The sequence below is a fragment of the Colobus angolensis genome, unplaced genomic scaffold, assembly GCF_000951035.1.
Source record: "Colobus angolensis palliatus isolate OR3802 unplaced genomic scaffold, Cang.pa_1.0 Scaffold115, whole genome shotgun sequence".
NCBI classification, from domain to species: Eukaryota; Metazoa; Chordata; class Mammalia; order Primates; family Cercopithecidae; genus Colobus; species Colobus angolensis.
This window is the reverse complement of record NW_012112586.1, coordinates 4507168-4519282: the sequence shown is the minus strand read 5'-3', so window position 1 is coordinate 4519282 and position 12115 is coordinate 4507168. Positions and strand designations below refer to the sequence as shown.

Sequence of the window (12115 nt, the reverse complement as noted above, 5' to 3'; positions counted from 1 at the left end):
GCCTACCACCACGCCTGGCTAATTTTTTGCATTTTTTAGTAGAGACGGGGTTTCACCATGTTAGCCAGGATGGTCTCGATCTCTTGACCTCGTGATCTGCTTGCCTCGGCCTCCCAAAGTGCTGGGATTACAGGTGTGAGCCACCGCGCCCGGCCAGAAATGTTTTAAAGAACAGTATCAACTTTAATTCCTTAAGCTCTGGACTAATTATTATATGAACGTCAAAGTAACACATTATATTTGTTTCTCCCTCTTGGACACGTCTGTAAAATATTTTTGACATGTTACCATTCCATCATTTCAAGTATGTGAGAACAGAACTTTGTAGGTGTCCTTAACTTAGATGGAATAGAACCTGTTCCCAGGTAGTATGCTTTCTGAACTCTTTCCTATGTACCCTAAATGGCACACAAGGAAAAACTTACAGATTAATTTGATGCTGGCCAAGAGTGTGTTAGTGAAACTCCTCCTGTTTCTTTTTATTTATTTATTTATTTTTATTTTTTATTTATTGTTTTGAGGCAGAGTTTCACTCTTTCGCCAGGCTATACTGCAGTGGTGGGATCTCAGCTCACTGCAACCTCCGACTCCCGTGGTTCAAGCGATTCTCCTGCCTCAGCCTCTTGAGTAGCTGGGATTATAGGCATGCTCCACCACGCCCAGCTAATTTTTGTATTTTTAGTAGAGATGGGGTTTCACCATGTTGGTCAGGCTGGTTTCGAACTCCTGACCTCATTATCCGCCCTCCTTGGCCTCCCAAAGTGCTGGGATTACAGGCGTGAGCCACCACGCCTAGCCTTGTTTCTTTTTAAGACTATGCTTTAGGCTTGAGCCTAATACGGAAGCAGATAGGGTCAGGTGGATGTTTGAGAAGCCAAGTTTAGGGCCAGGCACAGTGGCTCATGCTTGTAATCCCAGCACTTTAGGAGGCTGAGGTGGGAGGGATCACGAGGACAGGAGTTTGAGACCAGCCTGGCCAACACAGTGAAACCCCTTCTCTACCAAAAATACAAAAATTAGCTGAGTGTGGTGGTGGGCACCTGTAATCCCAGCTACTTGGGAGGCTGAGGCATGAGAATAGCTTGAACCTGGGAGGCGGAGGTTGCAGTGAGCCGAGATCATACCACTGCACTCTAGCCTGGGTGACAGAGTTAGACTCCGTCTCAAAAAAGAAAAAAGAAGCCAATTTTAGGAAGCTATGATTTTCTGTTTTTCTCAGCAGATGACTGGGAGAGACAAACCTCTAGCACAAGCATGGATTTATGAATGAGACCCGTTACGTGGGTGGCTCTGAGTCAACCTACTTGGAAAATAGCTTGTGTACCACTCTTCATTCTCAGTGCATTTCAGCAAATACTGTTTGAGGACCTAACTTTGAGTAGCCATCATATTAGAGCACGGGATGCAGACATAAATAAGAGAATCTTCCAGTCTACAAATAAAACCCAAGACTTTATGATACATGGCATGACATAGAAGGAAAAGGATTTGCTTCTGAGAGACCTGGAGACGATTTCAGAAACGAGGGGATGACTGAATAAGGTTTTGAAGAGAGAATAAGAGTTTGCAAATATATCCTCGAAAAATGAAAAATAGAACTACCATAGGATCCAGCAATCCCACTTCTGGGTATATGTGCAAAGCAAATGAAATCACTGTGTCGAAGAGATATCTGCAACCCCATGTTCACTGCAGTACTGTTCAAAATAGCCAGGACAGGGAATCAAGCTGTGTCCGTTGATGGTAAATGGATACAGAGAATGTGGTATATATATATGTAATGGAAAGCAAAGGATATTTTGTTGTTTGTAACAACATGGATGAGCCTGGAGGACATAATGCAAAATAAAATACAATAAGCCAGGCACAGAAATACAAATACCACATGGTTCTCACTTGTATGTGAAATCTAAAAATTCATAGAAGCAGAGAGTAGTAGAATGGTTGCCAGGTGCTCAGGATTATGAGGGGATTAGGGAAACGTTGGTTAAAAGTACAAAATTTCAGTGAGGGGCCGGGCACGGTGGCTCACGCCTGTAATTCCAGCACTTTGGGAGGCCAAGGCCGGCGGATCACAAGGTCAGGAGATGGAGACCATCCTGACTAACACAGTGAAACCCCGCCTCTACTAAAAATACAAAAAATTTAGCTGGGTGTGGTGGCGGGCGCCTGTAGTCCCAGCTACTCAGGAAGCTGAGGCAGGAGAATGGCGTGAACCCGGGAGGCAGAGCTTGCAGTGAGCCCAGATCGTACCACTGCACTCCAAAAAAAAAAAAAATTTTGATTAGGAGGAATACATTCAAGATTTATTGCACAGCATGGTGACTGTAGTAAATAACAATGTATTGTATACTTGAAAATTGCTAAGAGATGGGCCAGGCGTGGTGGCTCATACCTGTAATCCCAGCACTTTGGAAGGCTGAGGTGGGTGGATCATTTGAGGTCATGAGTTCGAGACCTGCCTGGCCAACATAGTGAAACCCTGTCTCTATTAAAAATACAAAAATTAGCTGGGCATGGTGGCGCTGCCTGTAATCCCAGCTACTTGGGAGGCTGAGGCAAGAGCATCACTTGAACCTGGGATGTGGAGGCTGCAGTGAGCCGAGATAGCACCACAGCACTCTAGCCTGGGTGACCAAGTGAGACTCTGTCTCAAAAAATAGAAAAAATATTCCTAAGAGAGTAGTAGGTTTTAAGTGTTCTCATCACAAAATAAATGATAAATACGTGAGGTCATACATATGTCAATTAGCTTGATTTTTTTTTTTTTTTTTTTTTTTTTAAGAAATGGGATCTTGCCGTGTTTCCCAGGCTGGTCTCAAACTCCTGGGATGGAGCAATCCTCCTGCCTTGGCCTCCCAAAGTGCTGAGATTACGGGTGTGAGCCACCACGCTTGACCTAATTAGCTTGATTTAGTCATTCCACAATGTATACATATTTTAAAACATCATGTTGTACACCATATATGTACAATAATAAAAAGAGAGTTTGCAAAAATATTTTATCTACATCATGTTATAGTACAGGACTCCCAGAATTTTTCAATTGCAATCATGGGTGAATTTATAAGAGTCTTATTTTTTTGAGACAGAGTCTCGCTCTATCACCCAGGCTGGAGTACAGTGGCAAAGTCTTGGCTCACTGCAGCCTCTGCCTTCCAGGTGCAAGTGATTCTCCTGCCTCAGCTTCCCAAGTAGCTGGGATTACAGGCGTGTGCTACCACATCCAGCTAAGTTTTGTATTTTTAGTAGAGGCGGGGTTTTACCATGTTGGCCAGGCTGGTCTTGAACTCCTGACCTCAAGTGATCCACCCGCCTCGGCCTCCCAAAGTGCTGGAATTCCAAGCGTGAGCCACTGCGCCCACCCTTATAATAGTCTTTTGCCATTAAGGCTAACATGCTACTTATTTAAAACTTTATTTTCTTAACAACGGAATGAGCATCAAAAAAAAAAACAGAAAACTAAGTGAAGTAGCCCATATTCCATTCTTCTAAGTGCTAATTTCTGGATTTATGTGTTTAAAACTTCTTTAGTGTAAAACATGGTGAAACTGCCTCTCACTTACGGGGTCTGCCTTGTACCAGAATGTCATATATCGTCTCACCAGTCTGCTAATTAATATCTCCGTTTCACAGATGATATGGCTGGGGGTCAGAGAAACTGAGTAGCTTGGCCAAAGTCATGCCTGTTCTAGGTGGAGAAGCAGGATTCTAACCTGGGGCTGTCTGGAGAGAAAGTCTTGTGATTTCTCAAAATAGGCCAAATTAGCTTTGACATATATGAGTTATTGCTGCTGGGCTGATAGAGTAAGAAAGGGCTGTCATCTTACGTACTAAATATGCTCACACCTTTTAAGCAACCTCGTTGATAGTGTGTATCTTTTAGGTGTCTATTTTTCTGTCTTTGGGAATTTCATTGAAAACGACTTTCCCACTGTTTTCCTCAGCCTCCTTCAGTAGCAGTTTTTATTGGGGGAACATCCCAGATATGGTTTGACCGTGTCCCCATCCAAATCTCATCTTGAATTATATCTTCCACATTCCCATGTGTTGTAGGAGGGACCTGGTGGGAAGTAATTGAATCATGGGGGTGGGTCTTTCCCGTGCTGTTCTCACGATAGTGAATGAGTCTCTAGTGATCTGATGGTTTTATAAAGGGGCGTTTCCCTGCACACGCTGCCTTCTCTTGTCTGCCGCCATGTGAGACGTGCCTTTCACCTTCTGCCATGACTGGGAGACCTCCCAGCCACGTGGAACTGTGAGTCCATTAAACCTCTTTCTTTTGTAAATTGCCCAGACATATCCAATTGCCATGCCAGTTGGGTATGTCTTTATCAGCAGCTTGAAGATGGACTAATATAGTCCCTTTGTGGCAATAGGGTGTATCAGTTTCCCACTGCTGTTGTAATAATTTACCACAAACCCAGTGGCTTCAGACAACACCAGTTCATCACCTGACCTCCAGTTCTGGAGAAGATTTGCTCCCAGAGATGTCCACATCCTACTTCCCAGGACCCCTGAGGCTGGGACAGGGGAGTCTGTTCTGGAGGTTGGAAAGCTGAAGCGGGTCTCCCAGGCTGAAATTCAGGTGTCAGCAGCTGCGCTCCTTCCTGGAGGCTCTTGGGGAGAATTTGTTTTCTTGTCTTTTCCAGCCTCGAGGGGCATCCACATGTCTTGGCTCATGGCCCTTCCTCCATCTCCAGAGCCATCTGACTGGTGAGGTCTTCCTCACTCTGAACTTGACTCTCTGGCCTCCCTCTTCCACTTGTAACGACCCCTGTGGTTAGGCTGAGCCCACCTGGATAGTCTACCGTAATGCCCCTCCCCTGTCCCGCCCGCCTGGATAGTCTACCGTAATGCCCCTCCCCCGTCCCAGCCTCATGGGTCCTGGGAATTAGGATGTGGACATCTCTGGGAGCAATTATTCTCCCTACCACAGATTCATGTCCTTCCCATACGAGAAACATCTTCACTCTGTCCCAACATCTCCCAAAGCCTAAACCCATCACCCATGGTGAACCATCTCTACTAGGTGGGCATTTCTATATCTCTCTGTATTTTTGGAAAAGTTCTTACAGGTCTACAGTAAGAAATTCAAACAATATAAAATGTTACAGAGTGAAAAGTAAGTCTCACTCCTAACCCAGATTTTTTTTTTTTGAGGCAGAGTCTCGCTCTATCACCCAGGCTGCAGTGCAGTGGCGTGATCTCAGCTCACTCCAACCTCTACCTCCTGGGTTCAAGTGATTGTCATGCCTCAGCCTTCAGAGTAGGTGGGATTACAGTGTGCACCACCACACCTGGCTAGTTTTTGTATTTTTACAAAAAGACAGAGTTTTGCCATGTTGCCCAGGCTGGTCTCAAACCCCTGGCCTCAGGTGATCCGCCCACCTTGACCTTCCAAAGTGCTGGAATTACAGGCGTGAGCCACCACGCCTGGTCCATCCCAGATCTGTAGCCTTCCAGGTCTCTTTTCCAGAGGTGACAACAGTTATTATTTCGTATACTGTCACATCAGATGTTCTGTGCATATAGAAATGTGTGTTTATGGCTTTTTTGTGCAAGCATCTTTTTTCCACCAATATGTGTTTTTCTTTTTGCCAGTCTTTCTGTGTGAGTATACACACACACACACACACACACACAGCTCCAAAAAAAAGAGTTGGTCTTCACCAATGCACAAGTAAGTTGCTTCTCAAATTGTGCTACTTTTAGCAGCCTTGCTGGAGCTGAACGTGTTATTGTTGGGCTTGATATCTGGAGGCTGAATTCATTGCAGTGGAATTCTAGGGTGGGAGAGACCTAGATAGAGAGAAAGAAGATGGGATCTGCTAATTTACATGACAAAAACAATTCAAAGGCCAATGAAAGGAAAGATCAGTATATTCTCCTTTAAATATCTTGATAAAAATAGCTTGTTTGAGAAATCTAACCAGGTGAACTCCAGTTAGATCTGGTCTATGGGGTGATTTGTAGGCCATAGTCTCTTTGAAATTTTTAGTTGACCTTTGGGAGTCCTTTTGGGGAGTTGCTTATGATGTGCTCATCAAAAGGCCCAATGCCCTGTTCTGCCCATCTGCGCTTATGAAATGTTCATCGAGGAAGCTGGGAGTGGACTCACCCACTGCCTCCCATCCGCACAGGACCCATCACTCAGAATACACATACTCCCTTTGCAAATTCTTTCCCACTTTATGCGCTCAGCACCTTGTGTTATTTTGGCCCTCATCCTAGTTGTGCCTGTCATAATTTATCATCCCTGCTATACTGAGCAGTTCTTGAGGATATCATCAAGGTTGTCTGTGCCTCTCTCTCCCCTGTTTTTGTCCCAAGCTAGCACGGTGCCTGTTGGTGTTGATGAACAATAGGACTCAGTTTGGAGAGCCCTTTTTTTTTTGTCATGAATTTTGATGATGCCAGATTAGCCCATTTCCTAGGAATGATAAGCTTGGCTTTGTTAGATGATGGCTAACAATATTTTTTCTTTGCTAAAGTTTAAAATGAATTAATTGAAAGATAGCCCTGACAACAGTGGTTGGCGCCTCCCGTGATTCCTCTTGGTGTTGTGTTTATTGTAGTGATACCCATTCTGCTATCCAGGAGAGGTGGATGCAGCTGAACATACAGCAACACACAGCTCCTGTGATTTGAGAACTTCAGTGTTAAAGATCCTTGCTTAGGAATGGTTGGTGAAGGCTGTTTCTAGGGGTGAATTCTGCTTTGTGACTGTCATCGTTTTGCAGGCCACCGAATCCCTTTTGGAATCATCTTTGGAGGAACTGATGTAAATGAAGACGCCAACCAGGGAGAAAAGAACATAGTCATGGGCAGAGTTCTCGAGGAAGCCAGGTAATACTTGCGAGAATTTCACCCATGCCAAACATTTAAACTATGTGGATGGAATTAATTGAAACCAGAGACCGAGGGCACCAATTGTCGGGAAGGTTTACATCTTATCACTTAAAACCAATTTCATGTAACCTTTTCTTTAATTTGGTACATTTTTATTTTGCCACAAATCGTCATTGCTAACAGGTTATTGCACTGAAGTCTTCAACTACAGGTAATATTAGATAAGCCTCTTTAGAATGGTCTGCATGGAGCCAGGCATAGTGAGGCACACCTGTGGTCCCAGCGGCTTGGGAGGCTGAGGCAGGAGGATCACTTGATAGTGAGGCACGCCTGTGGTCCCAGCTGCCCGGGAGGCTGAGGCGGGAGGATTGCTGGAGTCCAGGAGCCCAAGCCTGCAGTGTGCTATGGCTGCACTCCAGCCTGGGTGGTAGACCAAAGCCTTCTCAAAAAAAAGGTGTTTTGAATGTAGAAAACACAGATCACAGACAAACTCCAGCCTTAGCAGCACACAAATTAGGGTCTAGTTTGCATCAGGTTTGCCCAAGTAGACTGTCTTTGGCATGGGTCTTATCTGTGTAGCTTTCTGAGCTATAAATGCCATTTGCAAGAAGGGTCACCAACGGGATTTCTAAACTGTGGCTCAGGCCTTTTCCTTGGGGATGTCCCACTAGCTGTCCCGGGGACCTGAAAGGTAGCTGCTGTGAGAACAGCTCTATGTGCTGTGAGTGGTGCTTCTCACAGGGGTCACTGTGATAATCCTTGGGGCTGCCCTGCACGTCTCTGATCCCAGATACTAACCATGGGCAGCAGCCTCCAGGTACCACAACTACCTAGTATGTCTGCGTACAATTCTAATGCCCCCAGGGCAGGGGAAGTTATCCCCAGTTGAGAATTCCTTCCAGCGCTGTACTTTCCAACTTTATCCATGTCCACGTGGCAAAAGGAGGTTCATCAGAGGCCGTTGTTCTGGACTGGCCCCTGCACTGTGCCGCAGCAGACCAGCCCATGACAGAAAGGAGTCACTTGTGCTGAGCACTGTGTAATAAACTGAACTTTGAAATGGGTCAGTCTTCTTTCTCTCTCTTCTCTCTTCTCTTCTCTTTTCCTGACAGTCTCATTCTGTTGCCCAGGCTGGAGTGCAGTGGCGTGATCTGGCTCACTGCAACCTCAACCTCCAGGGTTCATGCGATTCTCATGCCTCAGGCTCCTGAGTAACTGGTATTACAGGCGGCCGCCTCCACACTCGGCTAATTTTTGTATTTTTAGTAGAGACGGGGTTTCACCATTTGGCCAGGCTGGTCTCAAACTCCTGGCCTCAAGCGATCCACCTGCCTCGGCCTCCCAAAGTGCTGGGATTACAGGCATGAGCCGCCGTGCCCAGCCTGAAATGGGCCAGTTTCCTAAAAAGCAAGAAATTCCAGCCAACTTCAGTCAGCAGAATAGGGAAGTCTGCTCTGCTTTAACCCTGTGGGGCAAGTAACTCTGAAATGTCCCATCTGCTTTCTGTTTTCTGTGTCTGCTTTCTTCAGCCCTTGTCTGTCTGTAAAACACGCCTCCTCTGCTCAGCTCATCAGAACACTCATTCTGTTTTGTAGAATGAGGTGCTGCCCAATTCTAGAACTGCTAATAAAAGCCCATTCTAATCTTTGAACTAAATTTGTTGTCATTGTGTCTTTTGACAAGGGATACTTAGAAAATTATCATATTTGTATAGCAATTTCAGGTGGATTGAAAGGCTTGATTAAAAAAGTCACTCCCATTTCTTTGTCTAACAAATGCAATAATAAGAATTAAAATAATGATAAAAGCAGGCCAGGCACGGTGGCTCAGGCCTGTAATCCCAGCACTTTGGGAGGCCCGAGGCAGGTGGATCACTTGAGGTCAGGAGTTCAAGACCAGCCTGGCCAACATGGTGAAACCCCCATCTCTATTAAAACTACAAAAATTAGCCAGGCATGGTGGTGGGTGCCTGTAATTCCGGCTACTTGGGAGGCTGAGGCAGGAGAATCACTTTAACCCAGCAGGTGGCCAGGTGTGGTGACTCACGCCTGTAATCCCAGCACTTTGGGAGACTGAGGCAGGTGGATCACCTGAGGTCAGGAGTTCGAGACCAGCCTGGCCAACATGGTGAAACCCCATCTCTACTAAAAATACAAAAATTAGCTGGTCGTGGTGGCCTGCACCTGTAATTCCAGCTACTCCAGAGGCTGAGGCAGGAGAATTGCTTGAACTCAGGAGGCAGAGGTTGCAGTGAGCCGAGATCGTGCCATTGCACCCCAGCCTGGGAGACAGAGCGTGACTCTGTCTCAAAAACAAACAACAACAATAACAACAAAAGAACCTGGGAGGTGGTGGTCGCAGTGAGCCAAGATCTTGCCATTGCACTCTAGCCTGGGTTACAGAGCGAGACTGTCTCAAAAAAAAAAAATAATTAATTAATTAAAAAATCAAATAAAATAATGATGAAAGCAATATGAATCTTCCATGATCATATGAAAATTGTGAAAAAAAGCAGAAATTAAATCAAAAGAACTAACTGTACATTCACACCCCAAAGAAAGAACTAACTGTACATGCATACCCTAAACAAAGAACTTTTCTGATGAGTCACGAGGTGCTCAGTGGGCTCCCTCGGGGTTTCCCCAGACAGTCGAGGGGCTTCTGTGCAGTTTGTCCTCCCACATGTTCACTGGCTGCTGATGTTAGAAGAAAGCCTCACCTATGTCTAGAACAATAACTCTGAATTCACAGTTTACAGATGGCCCAACAAGTACTGCCTAACTATTCCTTCAACCCTTTTAAATCTTTGAATCATTGTAAAAAACGAAACAAAGTAAAACTGATCATTGATTTTAACCCAATCAATCACCAGCCATCAGTTTTCTGTGGCTCACCTCGTGGCTGGGAAGCTCTGGCTAGGGAATTTGGGACACTTCAAGTCTTCATGTAGCTGGATCACCCTATTCCATACTGGGGACAGCACTCAGAGTTCTGTCTGGAGCCTCCGATTCCTTGTTTGGTAATGTAGGTGTCAGTCTCGCTTCTGAAATCCAGGCTTACCGAGAGGTATCACTGCAGTTAGGACCCTAGTCCTTCCTGAGGACCCCTGAACATATGTTGTGGCAATGCAAGTATGGACCCAAAAAACCCGACACAGGTCTCAGTTACTGTTTAGAAAGTTGATTTTGCCGAGGTTGAAGACACGCACCCAGCCTCAGGAGTCCTGATGACACGTGCTCAAGGTGGTCGGGGCACAGCTTGGTTTTATACATTTTAGGGAGACATGAGACATCAATCAATATATGTAGGAAGTACAGTGGTGCGTTCTGGGAAGGCAGGACAACTGGAAGCAAAGGCAGAAAGACTCAAAGCGGGGAGGGGTCTTCCAGGTCACAGGTAGGTGACAGACAAAAGGTTGCATTCTTTTGAGTTTCTGATTGGCCTTTCCAGAGGAGGCCAGATACACATTTATCTCAGTGAGCGGAAGGGTGACTTTGAATAGAATAGAAGGGAGGTTTGCTCTTAGCAGTTCCCAGCTTGACTTTTCCCTTTAGCTTAGTAATCTGGCGTCCCAAGATATTTTCCTTTCACACCACCTGATCATAATAGAGAGCACACACGTGTGCCTGTGTGTGTGTGTTACAATAAAAAGGGCATTAAAACACATTGGGGTTACCTTGGGAATCTTTTATTACAGGTTTTCTTATTGCTGTTGTTCTTACACTCTGCAAATTCGTTACCTTTAGATTCCTGTAGTTGGTAACACACTGCCTTATGGAAGGAAAATAATTCTGTTTACAAGAAACAACATTGAATGAATCCATCTTCCAGTATTATCATTAGTATTATTCACTGTGTTATTATTAAAGCAAACACTGATTTCTATTTTGGGGGGTTATTGATCGAGGTTAGTGGGCAGGAAAGCGGCATGAATCAGATTCCTTGTCCAGTACAATATAGCACACTTTTCTGTAAAAGCAAGTGTTGAACTTGTCTAGCTTTATAATGAGTATTTCATTTTTAATCAAATGCTTTTAAATAGTTATATTTTTCCTATAGGGTCTATTTTTGAAGTTTTTTTAGTATTAAAATTTTTTTTCTATATAATATAGTATTTGAACTTACTTTAGCTTCAGCTTTTTGGCTTATACGTATTATAATGTAATAAGTACTTGATAATTATGTTATCAATATCAAAACTAAATGAAGAGTATTTGAAACCTATGGAAATTGATGAAGGATCATCCAGGTACATATTAGAAGAAAATATGGTTGGCCAGGTGTGGTGGGTGGCTCACGCCTGTAATCCCAGCACTTTGAGAGGCCAAGGTGGGTGGATCACTGTGGTCAGGAGTTTGAGACCAGCCTGGCCAACATGGGGAAACTCTGTCTTCACTAAAAATACAAAAATGGTGGCACATGCCTGTAATCCCAGCTACTTAGGAGGCTGAGGCAGGAGAATCGCTTGAACCTGGGGAGGCAGAGGTTGCAGTGAGCTGAGATCTTGCCACTGCACTCCAGCCTGGGTGAAAGAGGGAGACTCTGTCTCAAAAAAAAAAAAAAAGAAGAAGAAGAAGAAAGAAAGAAAAGAAAAAATTATTGTCAAGCAAATGAGCAAGAGAGTTTGTATAAAATGAAACACCTCAAAAATAGCCTCATAAATAGGAAATATATAGCACACAATAGGTTAAACGAGGTGAATTTGCTGTTTTGTGTGCATAAAATGGCTGAATATTAGTAGTTTCATAAGTTTTTGTTTTTTTTTTTTTGAGACGGAGTCTTTGCTCTGTCGCCGAGGCTGGAGTGCAGTGGCATGATCTTAGCTCACTGCAAGCTCCGCCTGCTGGGTTCAGGCCATTCTCCTGCCTCAGCCTCCTGAGTAGCTAGGACTACAACTGCCCACCACCACGCCTGGCTAATTTTTTGTATTTTTAGTAGAGACAGGTCTCACCATGTTAGCCAGGATGGTCTCGATCTCCTGTCCTTGTGATGCGCCTGCCTCGGCCTCCCAAAGTACTGGGATTACAGGCTTGAGCCACCACGCCTGGCCAGTTTTCATAAGTTTTAAGCTATAGATATTTAAGCCCAAAGATATTTTTTACAAAAAAATCACATGTGAAAGTGAGTAAATCTATTTCAAAATGGCAATGTTCAACTAAAAGTGCAAAAATGGTAGCTTTATATTTTTCATAAGAAATGTGTGTTTTTTTAAAAATTTAATTTAATTTCATTATTTTTTTGGAGACAGAGTCTTGCTTTGTCC

The 12115-nt window shown here is 44.4% G+C and overlaps 1 protein-coding gene across 1 annotated transcript in view; it reads left to right on the top strand.

Annotated features, from left to right (window-relative positions):
* Positions 1 to 12115, top strand: part of GLT1D1 (glycosyltransferase 1 domain containing 1) — a 106693-nt gene that overhangs the window by 4676 nt on the left and 89902 nt on the right. The window contains exon 2 of the mRNA XM_011961258.1: positions 6744 to 6849. Within this exon, the coding sequence (XP_011816648.1) occupies positions 6824 to 6849 (26 nt within the window). The 5' untranslated portion in view covers positions 6744 to 6823. The remainder of the gene's footprint in view (positions 1 to 6743; positions 6850 to 12115) is intronic.